This window comes from Phyllostomus discolor, chromosome 6 (assembly GCF_004126475.2).
Source record: "Phyllostomus discolor isolate MPI-MPIP mPhyDis1 chromosome 6, mPhyDis1.pri.v3, whole genome shotgun sequence".
Classification (NCBI taxonomy): Eukaryota; Metazoa; Chordata; class Mammalia; order Chiroptera; family Phyllostomidae; genus Phyllostomus; species Phyllostomus discolor.
Window position 1 is genome coordinate 164,967,463 of NC_040908.2, and position 17,803 is coordinate 164,985,265.

At 59.7% G+C, this 17,803-nt stretch overlaps 1 protein-coding gene across 3 annotated transcripts; it reads left to right on the plus strand.

Annotated features, from left to right (window-relative positions):
* The first annotated feature begins 416 nt into the window (after positions 1-416).
* Positions 417-10,987, plus strand: RPS6KA4 (ribosomal protein S6 kinase A4). Of its 3 annotated transcripts, none has more exons than XM_028516541.2 (17): positions 417-581; positions 685-756; positions 1,435-1,653; positions 1,752-1,867; positions 2,360-2,467; positions 2,689-2,769; positions 2,852-2,955; positions 3,051-3,201; positions 5,499-5,663; positions 7,365-7,493; positions 7,694-7,827; positions 7,940-8,033; positions 8,443-8,616; positions 8,705-8,899; positions 9,246-9,405; positions 9,599-9,762; positions 10,058-10,987. In XM_028516541.2, exons 1-17 carry the CDS (start codon positions 527-529, stop codon positions 10,250-10,252), a joined length of 2,316 nt encoding a protein of 771 aa, XP_028372342.1. In that variant the 5' UTR covers positions 417-526; the 3' UTR covers positions 10,253-10,987. The 3 variants fall into 3 exon arrangements, with proteins under 3 accessions (XP_028372342.1, XP_028372343.1, XP_035885565.1); XM_028516542.2 differs by having other exon boundaries at positions 427-581; positions 9,267-9,405; XM_036029672.1 differs by lacking the exon at positions 417-581 and having other exon boundaries at positions 685-710.
* Positions 10,988-17,803: the final 6,816 nt, after the last annotated feature.

The following is a 17,803-nucleotide window of genomic DNA, read 5'->3' on the forward strand; positions in this document are numbered from 1 at the left end:
TTATGAACCCCCTCACTTTCACTGGTGGCTAAGAATTAGGTGCTGGGCTGCCCTGAGGTGCTGGGATGGCACCTGGGGTGAGAAGGCTGCACAGCACCTGCGTGGGCCCCCCTGGGGGCACAGGCTCCTCCGGGTCTCAGCGCTGCTGGCTTCCACCGGCATCCCAGCGGCAGGCGCCCGGCTTGGGATCGACTGCCCAGCTGGGGCCGGAGGTTGTCCACGGACCCCGGGCATGGCTCGTAAAGGGTGTTCCAAAGCCTTCGGGAGTGTCGCGCGGTCCGCCCCGTGCACCCGCGTGCGACCGCCGGTCCCTGCCCGCCCACTCGCAGCCGCGCTGTCGTGCTGTCACGTTCCAGCGCCTGACTCAGGCCGCGCGCGGGGCGGGGAGCTGGGGGAGCTGGGAGGCGGTGCCGGCGCCCGACTCGACCTGGAGGCGGCACCAGGAAGCGCCCGCCCCGGCCGGAGCCGCCATGTAACCGGCGCCGCCCGGAGCCGAGCAGCGCGGGGCCCCAGCTACCGGCCCGCCATGGGGGACGAGGAAGAGGAGGAGGGCTGCGCAGTGGAGCTACAGATCACCGAAGGTGGGGCGGGGGCAGCCGGAGGCTGCAGGGAGGGGTGACGGCAGCCGGGGCCGCGGGGAGGGGTCATGCACTGGCTGGGCTCATTTGCCCCCTGTGCCCACAGCCAACCTGACCGGGCATGAGGAGAAGGTGAGCGTGGAGAACTTCGAGCTGCTCAAGGTGCTGGGCACGGGAGGTGAGGACCCCCACCCACCGGGCACATGTCCCACGCACCACACCGTGCCCTGGGCCTCCCGCCGGCACACCCGCCTGGTTCTGGGCCAGGCAACAGGCAATGCCCCCCACCCTTTCCTGGCACAGCCTGCCTTGACAGCCCCGCCCTGCCCCGCCAGGGTTTGCATGCCCACTCTCAGGGCTGCTTCTCCCCACAGGGGCCTCCTGGATTTGTCAATGCCCTTGGGGGCTTGCAGCCCTCCCAGGCGATTTGCACAGCTCCTCTCCTTGTTCTGATATGACAGCCCTCTCCCCCGCTTTGCAAACTCTGAGCTCGGGTTTGCACACGCCTCCCCTGTCGGCATGCACCTCTGCCTCCCTTCCCTGGGTTCGCATCCAGTCTGCCTGATCTTCCCCAGGTTCGCAGGTACCCCGCCCCCACCTTGCACTGCAGGCCTCGTGGAGTTGCATGCCCCCCAGCCTGGTTTGCACACCCCCTCCCTGGTTTTGCTGAGCATCCTCTTGGCGCTGCGCACACCATTCCTTCGAAAGCTCTGCCAACTTTTTGCACACCTTCCTCTCACCCCAGCTCCTTTCTCCAATTTGCACAGCCTCCTGGGTTGGCGTCACGCCCACACCCACCAGTCCGCACCACCCTCCTGCTCACCGCCTACTCTCTGCCCACTCCTTGCTTCCACAGCCTACGGGAAAGTGTTCCTGGTGCGGAAGGCGGGCGGGCACGACTCCGGGAAGCTGTACGCCATGAAGGTGCTCCGCAAGGCAGCGCTGGTGCAGCGCGCCAAGACGCGGGAGCACACGCGCACCGAGCGCTCGGTGCTGGAGCTGGTGCGCCAGGCGCCCTTCCTGGTCACGCTGCACTACGCTTTCCAGACCGACGCCAAGCTGCACCTCATCCTGGGTAAGGGCAGGTGCCTGCCAAGCTCGGGGGTGGGGGGGCCAGGAAGCCACTGGGGCCACCCATGGGGGATGCTTCCCAACCTCCACTCTGCCTCCCAGACTACGTGAACGGTGGCGAGATGTTCACGCACCTCTACCAGCGCCAGCACTTCAAGGAGGCCGAGGTGCGCGTGTATGCGGGCGAGATCGTGCTGGCTCTGGAGCACCTGCACCAGGTGGGTGAGCACCTGGCCACGTGCCTGTCGCCACGGGTCTCTCTCTCTGGGCTTCCTGGGGGTCATGGGGACTGCGGCTGCTTCCCCAGGCCTCCTGGAAGGGAGGCCTTGGCACTGTCCGGTGGGGTCTCCTCTCCTGGTGCCTCCTTCAAGGAGCCTTCCTCTTGGGGAGCTCGGGGTTGCTTCCTGGGGCCATGTTCACAGAATTTCCTCAAATGGAGACCTCGTGCCTGGGCTTCCAAAGCCTTTTTGAAATGGGGGTCTTCCCACAGGCTTTCCTCTCTCTGGGACCTAGGGTGTCTGCTCCCCGTGGGGGGTCCACCATGGGGCTGTCCTTCCTTGCTTTTGCCTCTTCAATGGCCTTTCCTATCCAGTGGCTCAGTCCGCTCCGGGCCCACTCCCGCACTGGAGATCCCCTTGTCCTGAGCAGCGACCCGGGGAGCTGAGGGTGTTGGGGGGAGGAGTCCTTAGAGCCCCTCTTGCTCCTGCCAGCTGGGCATCATCTACCGAGACCTGAAGCTGGAGAACGTGCTGCTGGACTCCGAGGGCCACATCGTCCTCACGGACTTTGGGCTCAGCAAGGAGTTCCTGACAGAGGAGGTGAGTGAAGGCAACCTCGGCGTTGTGCCCCCACCCCGCACGTCACCTTCTCTCTGTCTCCTCCTCCTCCTCCACGCCTGGCTCTGTGTGTGTTTCTCGGGGTGCAGAGGTAAATAGCCCCAGGCCCTGCGTTCATGAAATTCCCACAGCGAGCCCTCCTTGAAGCCTTGGGAGCCGCTGGGTGACCCAAATCGGTCCTCTTGCCCCCCCACCCCCTGCAGAAAGAGCGAACCTTCTCCTTCTGTGGCACTATCGAGTACATGGCCCCCGAAATCATCCGCAGCAAGTCGGGGCATGGCAAGGTGGGTGGGCGGGAGAGTGGGGGGCGGTGGCGGGGTGGGGCCCGGGGGATGGGAGGCCTTCACCTTGGCTTGGCCCCGGCAGGCTGTGGACTGGTGGAGCCTGGGCATCCTGATCTTTGAGCTGCTGACGGGGGCCTCGCCCTTCACCCTGGAGGGCGAGAGGAACACGCAGGCGGAGGTGTCACGGTGAGTGGGGCTGGGTGTGTGGGGGGGCAGCTGAGGTGGCTGGGCAGGGCTGTGGGGGGGGCTCGCTGCCCCTGACGCCCCCCAAATCCTCCCAGACGGATCCTGAAGTGCTCCCCTCCCTTCCCCCCTCGGATCGGACCCGTGGCGCAGGACCTGCTGCAGCGGCTCCTCTGCAAGGACCCCAAGAAGCGGCTGGGTGCGGGGCCTCAGGGGGCGCAGGAAGTCAAGAGCCACCCCTTCTTCCAGGTGAGGCCTCTGAGCTCCTCCCCCACACCTCTCTGCACATGCCTGGTCTGGGCCGCCGCTCCGGGCTTGGGGACGCTCTGGAAGGAAGCTCTGAGACTGGCCAGTTTCACTTGATTTAGGAAAACCCCAGATCAAGAAAGCAGGCCTTGCTTCTCATCCATCGCTAGTGACACTCGCAAGATGTGTTCCTGCGGGCGGGGGGAAATTCTAGGTTTACCGACTGGCCGGACTGCCAGGGCCTTGAGAATGGATTCATTAGCGCTTTCACTGGGCAGGTTCAGAGAAGGGGGTGACCCGCCCAAGATTGTACAGTGAATGTGTAGGGCTGGGCACCGACCCCACGTCTGCCCTCAGCCCGAGTCAGTGCTAAGAGCCACTCTTGAGCTCTCAGCAGCCACCCAGGTGTGTTGCTTTCTGTGCGGTCCGTGTGCCTGTAATTCAGGTGCACGGTCAGCCAGCCGTGCGGGGTTTGTTGACTGCCTAAGACTGTACGCAGGGCAGAGTGGGTGCAGTGCGGAGTGAATCTTGTCTCCTGGTGAGCTGCCTCTCTGGCCCCGGGCGCGGTGCACGGCCGGTGTCATCGCCTCGCAGGGTCCTGGAACAGCGGACGCCCACTCTGTGCCAGCCCTCGGCTTGCATTATTCCGTGTGACCTTCAGAACCATCCCCATCACCCCCATCTTTACAGATGAGGAAACTGAGGTTCAATGAGGTGGCCCCAAACCACCCAGCCCAGAAGTGGGGGAGCACAGATTCAGCCCTCCGCCTGGGTTACTCCAGGGCCCACGCCCTTCACACTGCTGCGTTCTGGTTACCTGTGGGCATGAGACTTGCCACGTGTCTGACCTCGGGACAAAGGCACCCATGGACAGGCATGTGCCGTGGGCCAGGCACGCTGTGACCCTGTGGCGAGTGTCATCCATCTCCCTGAGTCTCCCTGGCAGGCACCTGCCTAGAAGGACCCTTGGAGATGCTTTCTCAGGCAGGAATCGGAGTCTGTGGCGAAGATGTCTCTTTGTGGGGGAAGTAGTCGAGCCATGTCGGTTTCCTTCCGTGAATCCCTCCGCCCGTCCCGAGTGCACGCTGGGCCCTGGGTGCTGCCAGTGGGTTGCCAAGTGGTCCTGCCAAAGAGGCCCCAAGGTCTTCGAGGCCTGATGCTTGGAAGGGGCGTTTTCTCTGCGTTCTCCCTTCTCTCAAGACAGCCTCTCTGGTGATAGCTCAGTGCTGAGGCCCTGGCGGCGGAACTGGGGCCTTGGAGTGTAGGTCAGGCTCCTTAGCTTCAAGTGACAAAAATCCAACCTGTAATGGCAATGTCCATGGAATAGTTTGACTGCTAACAGGTATTGGAATGAACGGTGGTCTACACTAGTCAGAGGGTTATTTATTTATTTATTTATTTACATAAAAGAAATCTAGAGGTCGGCAGGCCAGGGCTGCTGTGGTATCTTCAGCTTCTTTTTTTTAAAAAAATGCTCCTCCATTTTGAGCAAGGAGACACCATGTCCAGAGTTGCCTCATGGTTCAAGATGATTGCTGGAGCACTTGCCCTCCAGGCTGATATCCCGGGAGGGAGGGTAGGGGCCAAAAGGGCACTTGCCAGCTGTTCACCTTCCTCTTGAGGATCTTTACCTCGACTCCTATCTCACAATATTTGCTTGCAAGTTATTGGTCATCCCTAACTATAAGGAAGTTTGTAAAATATTGTCTTACTTCGCACATTGGTTCCTGGAATAACATGGGGGATGTAGAACTAAGGAAGACAGGGAAAATAAATGCTGGGAAGGCAATGAGCAGGCTCTGCCACACTAGCTTAAACATAAAAGGGCATATTTTAGCTTCCGTAAGAGAGAAGTTGAAGGAAAAGTGGTCTGACTTCAGGCAAGGCTGCATCCAGGTGCTGGACCTCTGTCATTAGGAATCTCTTTGTTTCTTGGTCCTGCTTTTCTGCACAGGGACTTCATCACTAGACCCTGAGGTGGTCCCCAGCAATTCCAGGCACATGTCCTGTAAGATTTAAGTATAATAGGAGGAATATATTTGTTTGTTTTGCAAGATAATTCTATTACAAGTCCCAGAATGACTCAGTGTGATAGAGAGTGATTCTCCAGGGGAAATAGGGTTCGGGCTCTCGGGGGGGAGGGATACAGAAGCTGGGAGATGAGATGAGCACCTTCCCCCGCCCCCGAATGCCAGACACACTCTCGTCTCACCGAGGAGCTGCCCGGTGAGGGCTGTCTGAGCTGAGAGGGTTTCTACTTCTTGCCCTTTGACCCCTAGTCTCTCGTGTCTGTTTTCCAGGGTCTCGATTGGGCTGCTCTGGCTGCGAGGAAGATCCCAGCTCCATTCCGACCCCAGATCCGCTCCGAGCTGGACGTGAGCAACTTTGCAGAAGAGTTCACGCGGCTGGAGCCTGTCTACTCGCCTGCGGGCAGCCCCGCCTCTGGAGACTCTCGCATCTTCCAGGTGAGTGAGAGTGTCCGGACCCGCCCCCCACCCCGATGTGGGGGAGCCAGCCTCGGGCCTGGCTCACCCTTGGGCACTGCGTCGGCCCTGTACCCTGAGTAGGACTTAGCTCCTGTCCCCAGCCCTCCCTACTGGTGGGGAACCTGCAACTGTCGGTCACGGAGACCACAGCGGCAGGGCTCAGTTGGAGCTTCACCGTTTGTCCTTAAATCCTGCGTTAATTTCCCTTCTACTCCATCGTATCTCCTTATCGTTACGTAAAAGTATTATTTTAAATCATTCACTTGCTTAAGGAGATACCCAGGAAGAGGTGCCATGTTTATCCTGTGGCTTTGCATGCCCGGTGGCACACCATATCACATGCCCGGGGGCACAGGTCCCCTCCCTCCAATTTTAGGAGTATAGGCCTGGCAGGCAAGGCTGCCTCCTTTGCTTCGCATCTGAGGCCCTCCATGGTGGTCCCTGCCCTGAGCCCCAGCCTCCGTGCCCACTCTCGTCCCACTGGGTGCTTCAGCAGCAACGGAGTGCTCAGAGGCTGCGCGACATACTTCTGTACCTTTGCACACCAGTTCCCTCCACCTGGTGTGTCCCCCCCCCCGCCCCCCCACTGTTGCTCGCCTGGCGAGTTCCCAGTATACTTCCTAGCCTCATTGTCCGGGGCCACCCCCTGGTGAAGTCTTCCCCATTCCCGGGGCCCGGGGCTGCACCTTCCCAGCACGCCAGCCCTCTGCAGGCAGCGCCTTCTTTGGAGCAGTTGGTCAGCTCGTGTCCCGGCAGCGCCCCTGAGACTGCCCCCTCTGGTCCTGAGCTCCCAGAGGGCGGGGACCATGTGTTTAGTTTGTGTCCCTAGGCCCGGTGTGGGGGCTGGGCCTGTATGGATGGGTCAGTCCGCCTCTGTGACGCTCTCACAAGTGACAGCTCTGCACTTGAACATCGCCCGATCCATTGTCTCAACAGCTTTGAGAAAGTCCGTTCTTGTGAATGGACGGTGACTCTCATTCATTCATTCATTCATTTCATGACTCAGAAATATGTGTTGAGTGCATACCCTGTGCCGGGCACAGATCTGGGCACTGAGGATGTATCAGTGAACCTAACAGGCAAAAATCCCACCTGCATGGGGCTTGCGTGCGGGCGCACAGCGAAGCTGCATTTTTAGGAGAAAACACCCTGTTTAAATTACCCCTGGGAATCCCCTCAAGCGACACAACATGGCTCCTTCGGAATGGCAGGGTATTAACTCTGGTTTCCGTTACGTTTCTTCAGTAGCCCCCTTGCCGAGGAGGCCACAGTTTGATTTGCAAGGAAGGAACACAGATTTTTTTTGTTCTCAGTGGGCATGTTCGCATTTTCATAAGCTAAGCAGGTGCGGTGCCAGGTCACAGTCCTTTCATGCATTTTTGGGGACCATTATATTGTGCCAGGCGATGCCCTGGGCATTTGGGGGGTGTTCCTGTGATGAGAAAGGTGGAGTCACAGACTGGTGAGGGACAGACACGACCCCAAGTGATCACGGGATGAGCTGGACTAAAATGCCCACACGCCCTGTGTGTACCAGCATGTCCCACCCACTCCTGGCCTGGGGCCTGCCCTCCTCCTGGCCGGTTCTGACTGGGATCCGCCCAGGGATCTTCCAGGGGTCCACCTGCACCTCTAGTCCCCGTGCCCACCCGCCCCTGACCCACCTCCCTCCCCAACCAGGGATATTCCTTCGTTGCACCGTCCATCCTGTTTGACCACAATAATGCTGTGATGACCGATGTGCTGGAAGCACCTGGTGCTGGAGACCGGCCTGGCAGGGCGTCGGTGGCCAGGAGCGCCATGATGCAGGTGGGTTGGGCCAGGGCAGGGAGAAGTTGACTCGGGAGTGCAGGGCCAGGGATTCCTGGAAGGGCTGTACCAGGTGCCTTCGGTGTGACCTTGGTGAAATCTGGCGACATCCGGGGAAGTCTGGAACCTCTGAGAGATGGGGTGAGGTGTGGCTCCAAGCCTCCCAGGCAGGACCTCTGACACACCCTCTTTACCCCCAGGACTCGCCCTTCTTCCAGCAGTATGAGCTGGACCTGCGGCAGCCTGCGCTGGGCCAGGGCAGCTTCTCCGTGTGTCGCCGTTGCCGCCAGCGCCAGGGCGGGCAGGAGTTCGCGGTCAAGATCCTTAGCCGCAGGTGGGCCAGCTTGGGGTGCGTGGGCCCTGCGGTTTCTGGGCCCGAAGAAGCAGAGTCTGTTGAGGGCGGGGCCAGAGGTTTTCCATTTTGACCCCTTTTGCCCTGCTCCCAGGCTGGAGGCGAACACTCAGCGCGAAGTGGCCGCTCTGCGGCTGTGCCAGTCGCATCCCAACGTCGTGAAGCTGCATGAGGTTCATCAGGACCAGGTAGGTGATGCCCTTCTGGGCTTTGGTGGACCGCGGGGATGCAGGAGCAGCCGCGGCAAGGCCCGAGGGGCCGGAAGGCGGCAGGGGGCGGGGTCTGAGGGAGCCGTGGGCGGGGCCTGAAGGGATCTGGGAGGTCCGTGTGGTGAGGTTAGAGGGGAGTAAGGCTGGAGGACCGGAAGGCGGATCTGAGGACGGCCAAGGAAACGGAATTTGAGGAAGGCGTGGAGGGTTGTAGGATTTGAGGTGACCAAAGGGACGGGGACCTGGAAGGCAAATAGGGGTGGTCCCTGTGGGTTGTCTTGAGGTCGGGGCGCGCACCCTTCTGAGACCTGACGTTAGGGGCGGGGCTTGCCGGTGCCTGCGGGGCGGGGCCTGGCTTGTGACGGTGACCCGGCCCCGCTTCCCACAGCTGCACACGTACCTGGTGCTGGAGCTCTTGCAGGGTGGGGAGCTGCTGGAGCACATCCGCAAGAAGCGGCACTTCAGTGAGTCCGAAGCGAGCCAGATCCTGCGGAGCCTCGTGTCGGCCGTGAGCTTCATGCACGAGGAGGCGGGCGTGGTGCACCGTGACCTCAAGCCCGAGGTGGTGGGCGCGGGGCCCGGGGGCGGGGTGGCGCAGGGGCGTGCTGCTGCGCGGAGGGCCTGTCTCTGACGGACGCCTGCCCTCACAGAACATCCTCTATGCCGACGACACGCCGGGAGCCCCGGTGAAGATTATCGATTTCGGGTTCGCGCGGCTCCGCCCGCAAAGCCCCGCGGAGCCCATGCAGACTCCCTGCTTCACGTTGCAGTACGCGGCTCCCGAGCTGCTGGCGCAGCAGGGCTACGACGAGTCCTGCGATCTCTGGAGCCTGGGCGTCATTCTGGTATGGGACGGGGTCCCCCAGGAGGGTTCAGGGTCGCCTGAGCCTGAGGTCAGAGGTCTTCCTGATGAGGGGCGACAGGGGCAACGGAGGCAGGAGTCGTGTTTGTGGGGACAGCAGGGTTTGGTATGAGGCTGGCGTCAGAGGTTGTAATACAGAGGCAGGGGCGCTCTGATGCTGGGGTCAGGGCACCCGAGTATCCTGGGTTGGAGGTCAGGGTCATGGCCCGTGGGCCTCAGGAGTTACTGTGCCGAGGATGAACGGTCCTGGGGGTGGGCTGAGAAGTCAGCCTCCTGGCCTCCCTGGGCCCGCAGCTGGGGCCGGTCTCACTTTTCCCCCCATCCCCCAGTACATGATGCTGTCGGGACAGGTTCCCTTCCAGGGAGCCTCAGGCCAAGGCGGGCAGAGCCAGGCGGCCGAGATCATGCGCAAGATCCGCGAGGGGCGCTTCTCCCTTGATGGGGAAGCCTGGCAGAACGTGTCTGAGGAAGCCAAGGAGCTTGTCCGAGGTGGGGAGCCGGAGTCACAGAGCCTGTCTGGGGAGCGGGAGGCCACGGGGTCCTGTCGGGATAGGGATCATCACCGGGCCCAGGGTCCTGGTGAGGATGCCGGTCCGGGAGGAGCGCAGGGCTGTTAGGATCTCTCTGGGGGCTGCCTCCACACACCACCTGCCCCAATACTACCCCCCCACCCCACCTCCAGGGCTCCTGACTGTGGACCCGGCCAAGAGGCTGAAGCTCGAGGGGCTGCGGGACAGCTCGTGGCTGCAGGACGGCAGCGCGCGCTCCTCGCCCCCGCTCCGGACGCCGGACGTGCTGGAGTCTTCCGGGCCGGCTGTGCGCTCCGGGCTCAACGCCACCTTCATGGTGAGGGGCGGGGCCTGCGGGGGTGGGGGTGGGGGTGGGGGGTGTGGACAGAGCCTGGAGAGGCGGGGTCTCCCGGAGGGAAGTCTTTAAAGCTCGGGGAGGTGAGGTGAGCCGAGGCCCGGTCTCTGGCGGATTCGAGGCTTGACCTTTCAGAATGCTGGGGACCGGAGGCCAAGGACCTGTTGGCCTTGACCTAGTGCCATGGGAGGGAGGGTCCAGGATGGGAGCCAACGCTAGGATCTAGAAGTCGAGGCCGGGCCGGTGTTGGGGGTCCTCACGTCGTATTTTCTGCCAGGCGTTCAACCGGGGCAAACGCGAGGGCTTCTTCCTGAAGAGCGTGGAGAACGCGCCGCTGGCGAAGCGGCGGAAACAGAAGCTGCGGAGCGCCGCCACCTCCCGCCTCGTCTCCCCCGTGCCTGCTGCCCCCGGCAAGACCCCAGGCTCCAAGGGAGCGCCCCGCCGAGCCAACGGTCCCCTGCCCTCCTCCTAGCACCGTCCTCCCCCGACCCACCCCGCACTGTGACCCCCTTCCCCCATAGGGGCTGTGACCTGGCTTCCAGCATCATCGCTCCGCCCCATCCCCAGGGATTGCCCTTCCCTCCCCACCCCCCACTCCCAGACAGAGCAGAAGTATTTTTATAAGCAGAGAATTTTTTATGTCTTACTAGATAGAGTTAGAGATGCAGGGAGGGGGGGCCTGCTGCGGAGTGGGCTGTGGGGGGCGGGGCCCGTGCTAGAACCGCCTCTACTGGCGGAAGGCGCTTCCCCAGGGGGCTCCGTCAGCCAGCGGGGAAGGGCTCCTTCCCGTTTCTACGCACTGAGTTGCCGCAGGGAGAAACTGGGACCTCTCCTGGGTCCTTCCCTGAGGCTCTGCTCTTGGGAGGGGGCACCCCTCAAGCCGTCACTTTATGGATTGTCTGTGCAATTACATCCACCAAAGACCCGTGTTGGGGGGTGTTCGGGGAGAGGCCCCAAGGGACCCTCTGAAGCATCATTGCCTCACTTATGCCACCTGCTTCTTCCCTATTGGGGCTAAGGAAGGAGGTAGGCGACCCCCTAAAAGGGGAGGCCCTCTTATTACCCACCCCTCCCCTTTGGCACAGCTGCCCCTTTGGGGGGTTGGAGCTGGGCCTTGAGGGGCAGGGTTGGGCAGCCACAGTCACAGCCTCGGTCATCTGGGGGGCTGTGCCTTCAACATTAAAATAAAAATCCACCCAGTGCTGTCTGTGACGTGTGTGTGTCAGTGGGTGTGGGGGGCTGAGGCCTTGGGGGGGTCAGACTGACAGCCGGGCCTGGGACCCACCTTTCTTGGTAAGAGGGGACCTTCTTTGGCTTTTGGTGAGAGCAGTGTGTGTGTGGGGGGTGGCAATCACCTTGGGTATATGTCTGGACAGCCCCGTGTGTATCCTTTACAATTCTCTCAGTTACAAGTTAGAGAAAACCCAACCTAAACTGGCTTCAGCAGAACAGGAATTTTAAGGTCTTATAACTACACAGTCCAGGGGTAGCTTCAGGCAAAGCTTGATCCAGGTGCAAATGTGGTCAAGACTAAGCTTCCCAGTCAGCTTTTCATTCTGTTTTCTGGGTGGTGTTGCCTTCTGGCGGACTCTTCTTTCGGCTGTAAGATATGTGTCAGGTGCTCCAGGGGCCAGTGGGATGGATCGTCTAAAACTTTGTTTCTGCCCTGGCTGGTGCGGCTCAGTGGATTGAGCACTGGCTTGTGAACCGCAGCGTCTCTGGTTCGATGCCCTGTCAGGGCACATGCCTGGGTTATGGGCCAGGTCCCCCGTTGGGGGTGTGCAGGAGGCAGCCAGTTGGTGTTTCTCTCCCACGATGATGTTTGGTTCTCTCCTTCTCTGCCTCCATCCTTTCCCCTCTCTCTGAAAATAAATAAATAAAATCTTAAAAAAAAACAAATTTGTTTCTCTTATAAATGCTGCTGAGGCAAACAAGTTTGTACCTAAATCTGGGCATTATAACATAATTAATCCCCGCTGGCGTGGCTCAGTTGGTTGGGCATAATCCCACAAACCGAAAGGTCACTGGTTCGATTCCTAGTCAGGGCACAGGCCTGGGTTACAAGTTTGGTCCCCAGTCAGGGCGCATACAGAAGGCAGCCAATCGATGTTTCTCTCCCTCTCTTTCTTCGTCTTTTTCCCTCTCTAAAATAAAAAAAATAAAAATAAAGTGAAAAAGAAATGGCACTAAAATATAAACAGCTCATTATAGCCTGTCTTAAAGTTGGAAATGGGTCGTGAATATGCATGGTGATGGTGATGCCGACATTTTTTGTGCCGGCATATATTTCCGTGTGTGGATACATTAGGACTGATTTAGGCTGCTGTCCATTTTGGGCCACTTGGGCTGTTTTCGGTTCCTTGCTATTTTAAACAGCGCTGCAACGAACATCCTTGTGCCTACACCTGTGCTCACCTGTCCAAATATTTACTCAGGATACATTTCCTGAAAGTGAAATTAATGGGGCTACAGGATGTGCCCATTCACACACATTTCACAAACTTCGATATACGTGATCAAACCGCCCGTGAGAAGGAGCCTATCATTTTACATGCCTTGCAGCAGCATGGGTGAGCTCCAAGACATGCTGTCTCCTTGAAAATGAAATGAGGCGTCTCGCCAGCTGAGCGTGCCCTTGCTCACTCCCTCACCCGAGTTTTTCATGGCGGAGCTCTTGGTGATCTCCAGAGGGCCTTCTTCTCCAAGCCTGGAGTCCGGCTGGGCCGTGATGCTGGGGGAGGAGTGTGGCCAGTCAGTGGGGTGGGGAGGACAGGCTACTGGGACCTCCCGGTGCAGGGCCAGGCTGGGGCATCTGCAGGGAGGAGGCGGAGGGTGAAGCTTGTGGAGGTCCCAGGGAGAGGGGTGAGGTAAGGGCGGTTGGGCGTGGTCTGGAACACCTGAGCCCAGCAGAACCCGGAGTGGAGCAGCAGTGGGTCCCAACCCTGGCACTGCCCCTCCCAGACAGGCAACGGGGACCCAGCCACTGGGTCCTGAGTCTTCTCTGCCTCTCACGCAAAGCGGGCATAGACCAGTACCTGTCTCGGAGAGACGGAGGGCGCAGCAGGGTCCCTGCAAGGTACCCCCCACGCTGGACTCCCCTCCACAAATCTCGGTGTAATTTTTTTTTAACGAAGAGCACTGGGGTATCAGGATCAGTCCGGGTCCAATCCTGACAGTGACCCCTGTCCACGCAAATGAGAGGGGGCATTTTCCCCACCTGCCCAGCAGCCCGCAGGGCCAGCCTCCGAGCTCCTCCCGAGTGTCCTGCGTCCGGGGTGTGAGGACCAGATGGGCGCCCCAGCTCCACGGCTTGCACCGCCCAGCGTGAGTCTGTCTTTCAGCCTCCCCCGCCTGGCGCGGCGTCAGCAGCTGGGGAACGAACGGGCCACCTGGGAGTGGGTGGTGGTGGGAACCCACCCCTGCTTGTGTGAGCACATGAATGTGCGAGCGTGAGTGTGAGTGTGTATGAGTGTGCATTCGAGCAAAGCGTGTGTGTTATGTGTGTTTAAGCACATGTGAGAGAGTGTGCATCTATGAGTGTGTGTGTGAGTGTGTGAGCACGCTTTCCCTGGCACGCTGGGGGACGCACAGAGCACAGGGTAGAAGCTTTGCCACAAACCCCTCGTTCTCCCAGCTTCTCCCAACCCCCAGGCCCAGATTGCAGCTGCACTTTGTTGACCGCAGGGATCTGTGGGACTCAGACCCAGGCTGGGGTGGAAGGGGCGGGCCCCACGGCCGTCCAGGTGAGCAGAGACGAACACCAGGGCTCAGCCTCCAGGAGCCTCAGCCGGCTGCAAAGCCTGGCTCCTCAGGTTTTCGGCTGGGACTGTCATTCCTCTCGGATCTCAGGAAACAAGGTAAGGGCTTCTCAGCAAGAAAGGCAAGGAGAGCAGTTTCCATAAGGTGCATCTCCCAGCAGCCCCTGCACTTGGCAGCTGCCCTGCTGGGGCCAGGGGAGGTGGGTGGGCAGCAGCCAGCCGGGCGGCTGGGGTGGTGCGTTGCTGTGGGTGGGACGCACACAGCGGCCACCAGACCAGAGCTTCTGGGGCCCTCTGCCTCCTGCTGCTTCCCCCCATCCCTTTGGCTCCCTGGGGCCAGGGAGACAGTTACGCTCAGAGCGAGACTCTGGGACACCTGGATACCTGAAACCACTGGTTGAGTGACAGCAGGGAAGAGGCACATGGGGTCCTTGGGCCCTCTGTGTGCAGCTGAATCCGATTTCTGGGGGCCGGGTCGGGAATCTGCTTTAGTAACAAGCTTCCCTGACACACGGTTTAGGGCCCCATGGCTCACCAACCCCCGACCTTTCCTGCCGGGGAGACCACGGCCCACGGAAGTGGGGAGACTCACCCACGGTCCCAGGGCTGCACAGAGCGGCAAAGCTGGGTCTCCTGATGCTCCTCTCATGCTTTCCTGCTCATCGGGTCCTGCTGTCTGCAGTGTGGAATTTTCCATGGGGACGCAGGTCCAGTTTTACGGTAGGAGCTCTGAGAAAACAGTCTCTCTGCCAGAAATCCAGGCCATCGCCACTTTTACTGGAAGCAGGGTGTGCTGTGGAACAGGGCGTGTCTGCCACGCCCCTCCCCCACGGGTGTTCCTTTCCCACCCAGCGGGGGCCAACAGGTGCCTGGTGGAGCCCGCTCACTGACCGACACCCACACAGACCTGTCACCAGGTGGGCTGCTGGGAGGACACGGGACGCCCAGGGAGCTGGGAGAAGCTGCCCCTGAGCCCCCGGTCCCCTGGCACTGGTGGGTCAGCAGGGCAGGCATTTCTGCCCTGAAGGAGTCACAGATGGTGAGGCTCAGTGCTCCTCAGGCTCCCGGACAAGGGCATCCCTGTCTTGCTTCTCCCCCGCCCGAGCTCGGGGTCTAGAGCAGAGGGCAGGGGTGCTGGGCCCAGAGGGAGGGTCTTTCGTTGACTGTGGAAGGAGGAAACACTTTTGGGATATTTCCTTCGCCACCACCAAAGGTGATAATGACGCTTGAGCCCGTTCGTCAAGTCTCGTTCCGTGCCATCCAGAGACAAAGCGAAGCCACTGTCGTCACCACTGCGGGCAGGAAACAGTAGTGACGGACAAGTAGTTACTGAGCGCTTGCCCTGCGCCAGGAGCCAGGCACAGGGGCCAAGGGCTGTCCACAGGTGATTTCGTCCCATGAATGGGTTCTACTTTATCACTATGTGTTACTGTTCCATGTTAGGGACGGGGAAAACGAGCTCAGAGAGGTAAATTGTCCAAGGTCACACCGTGGCATCCAGGCATGTCGGGCCTAGAACCCGAGTCTCTCTACTGCAGAGTCTATGCTCTTTTTTTTTTTAAATGCAATATTTTTTTTGAAAGATTTTATTTATTTATTTTTAGAGAGGGAAGGGAGGGAGAAAGAGAGAGAGAGAGAAACATCAATGTGCGGTTGCTGGGGGCTGTGGCCTGCAACCCAGGCATGTGCCCTGACTGGGAATCGAACCTGCGACACTTTGGTTCGCAGCCCGCGCTCAATCCACTGAGCTACGCCACCCAGGGCAGAGTCTATGCTCTTCATCACCATGTCATTCTGTCTCTCAGAGTTGTCTTTCATCTTTAAGACGTTTCCTCGGCTACAAGTCATAACTGTCTCTGCACCCAGGGTCTGCCTCTCGCCTCAGCTCGTGGAGCCCGAAGTGCCATCAGTGTCCGTTCTGGGCTTTCTTGACTGCAGGCAGGCACGTCGGCAGCCTCTGTTGCCACACATCATGCCAGTCCCCACGCCACACGGCGGTTCTCCCGCTGCACTCGGTTCCCATTCTGGTGCTGCAGGGTGAAGACCGTGGTTCGGAAACACCAGACACAGGGGTCAAGGGTCAAGTGTTTCAAGGAGAAAAGCAAACAACACAGACAACAGATGGATGAGGAGGAACAAACTCTGAAAACTCAGGAGACGGAGATCCTGAGCTCCCCATAGACCACCCGCTGAACATCAGTCAGGCAGCTACAGTTTTCAATAATTACTTGGCAGCGCAGTCTGGTCGTAGGCTTGTTAAGGTGAGCCCCGCACAACGGGGTGGCACCCCGGGAGTAGGCTGGGCCGAGTCCCCGGAGCTCTGCCTCTTCCTCTGATGCTGTCATCGCTGTTCCCGGAAATGCGTCCTTCTCACCTCGTGACCCCTCAGGAACCAGGAGAGACAGGTACCTGAGGCTCTTCTTCCTCACTTCTGTCCAGCGCTCAAGAAAGCGCGTCAGAGGCTGCTTTTTGCTTAACCAATACCCACACCCCTGTCTGTTGGGCATGTTAATGGGCTTTTTATAATACCACACTCCTTAGCCTTGCAGAAAGAGGCCAGTAAGACGCAATCGAAAGTTACTGGGTGTGGTTTCTGGGAAAGCTCTTGGAAGGAGGCTGACTCAGCGGGAAGGCATGTCCTTTTGCCCTTGCCCCTTTCTACTCCCTACTGCGTGGGATGTGGATGTGATGTCTGGAGAGGCGGTAACTATTTTGGGATCATGAGGTGACCTCTAGCATGGGACCCTCATGTCAGTGATAGTGGAAGGCAGGATCGAGGAACCTCAGTGGCCGATGGGTACAGAGCTGCTGTAGTAACTCGACTGGCTGTCTCTAGACTTCTTTTAACATGAGACTAAAATTTAACTTCTGTCTTATTCTAGCCACTGTTATTTCGGTTCTGTGACTTATAACCAGGTGCAAACCTTTAATGATACGAAAGGTTTTGAGCACAGCCTTTTCCACCCGTATTCATGAATGAAGAAGAGTGGGGTGTAGCAGGGTGTCCCTGAGGCAGCCACAATGGGGGGCAGAGCCCGCTGTTTGCAGGCCTGGGGTCTCTCACTGGCCTGGCCCCACGTTCAGGAGTGGACAAACAAGTGGTTTCCTCTCTTCGGACCGGAGGAGGGGAATAGAAGGGTTTGAAGCAGAAGTGCCCGGGCAGGCATGAACGGTGCAGGGCAGAGAGAGGGCTCGGGGCTGGAGACCTGCAGAGCTGTTCCTCTGAGTAGTGCTCAGCCTCACGCTGGCTGGTGTGGCTCAGTTGGTTGAGTGTTGCTCTGCAAAGTGAAAGGTCACCAGTTCGATTCCGGATGAGGGCACATGCCTGGGTTGTGGGCCAGTCCCCAGGCAGGGTGCGTGCAAGAGGCAACTGATTGATGTTTTTCTCCCTCTCTTTCCCCTTCCCTTACCTACCTCTAAAAATAAGTGAATCTTTTTTTTAAAGAGAAGGTTTTTTAAAAAGATTTTATTTATTTATTTTTAGAGAGGGAAGGGAGAGAGAAAGAGAGAGAGAGAGAAAAACATCAATGTGCGGTTGCTGGGGGTCATGGCCTGCAACCCAGGCATGTGCCCTGACTGGGAATTGAACCTGCGACGCTTTGGTTTGCAGCCCGTGCTCAATCCACTGAGCCATGCCAGCCAAGGCATAAATGAATCTTTAAAAAAAGAAAAAAGAAGAAGTGCTCAGCCCCTGGGGTCAGGCAGTGCCCCATTTCCTGCCTGGGTGGCAAAGGACAGCACAGCTGTGGGGTGGGCACGGGGCCTTGCATTTCTGCCCCGACCCAGCCTGACCCTGACTCTCCAGGACTGGCAGCCTGGGGACTCCTGGGGCTGACCTGATGGCCGGTGGTGGGATGGCAGTGAGGGGGGGTGAGTGGGGGCCTGCTGTCCTGGAGGGCAGGGCAGTAGAAGCGGGAACAGAGATGGACAAGGCCGGGGGTGGGGGGAAGACAGGTCTGGGGCGGTCCGAGCAAACGTGAACGCAGCCGAGGGTGGCAGAGGAGGAGGGCCGTGGCCCTGCGGTGGGCAGCCGGGCGCGGGGAAGCCCGGCAGTTTCGACGCGGATGTGGACAACACCGCACTGTGGCTGCGGGCAGCTGAGCCGGCGACACAGGGAGTGGGAACCCGAGGAACTTAATTAACGTCATAAATCCTGCCCAGCTCCCTGCAGGGCTGTGGCTCCGTGTCACCTGGTCAGACTTCCCCCTTTGCAAAGCTGGCGGCAGCCTCCGCTCCCTGAAGACCCTGGAAGTTCACAGCCCTCT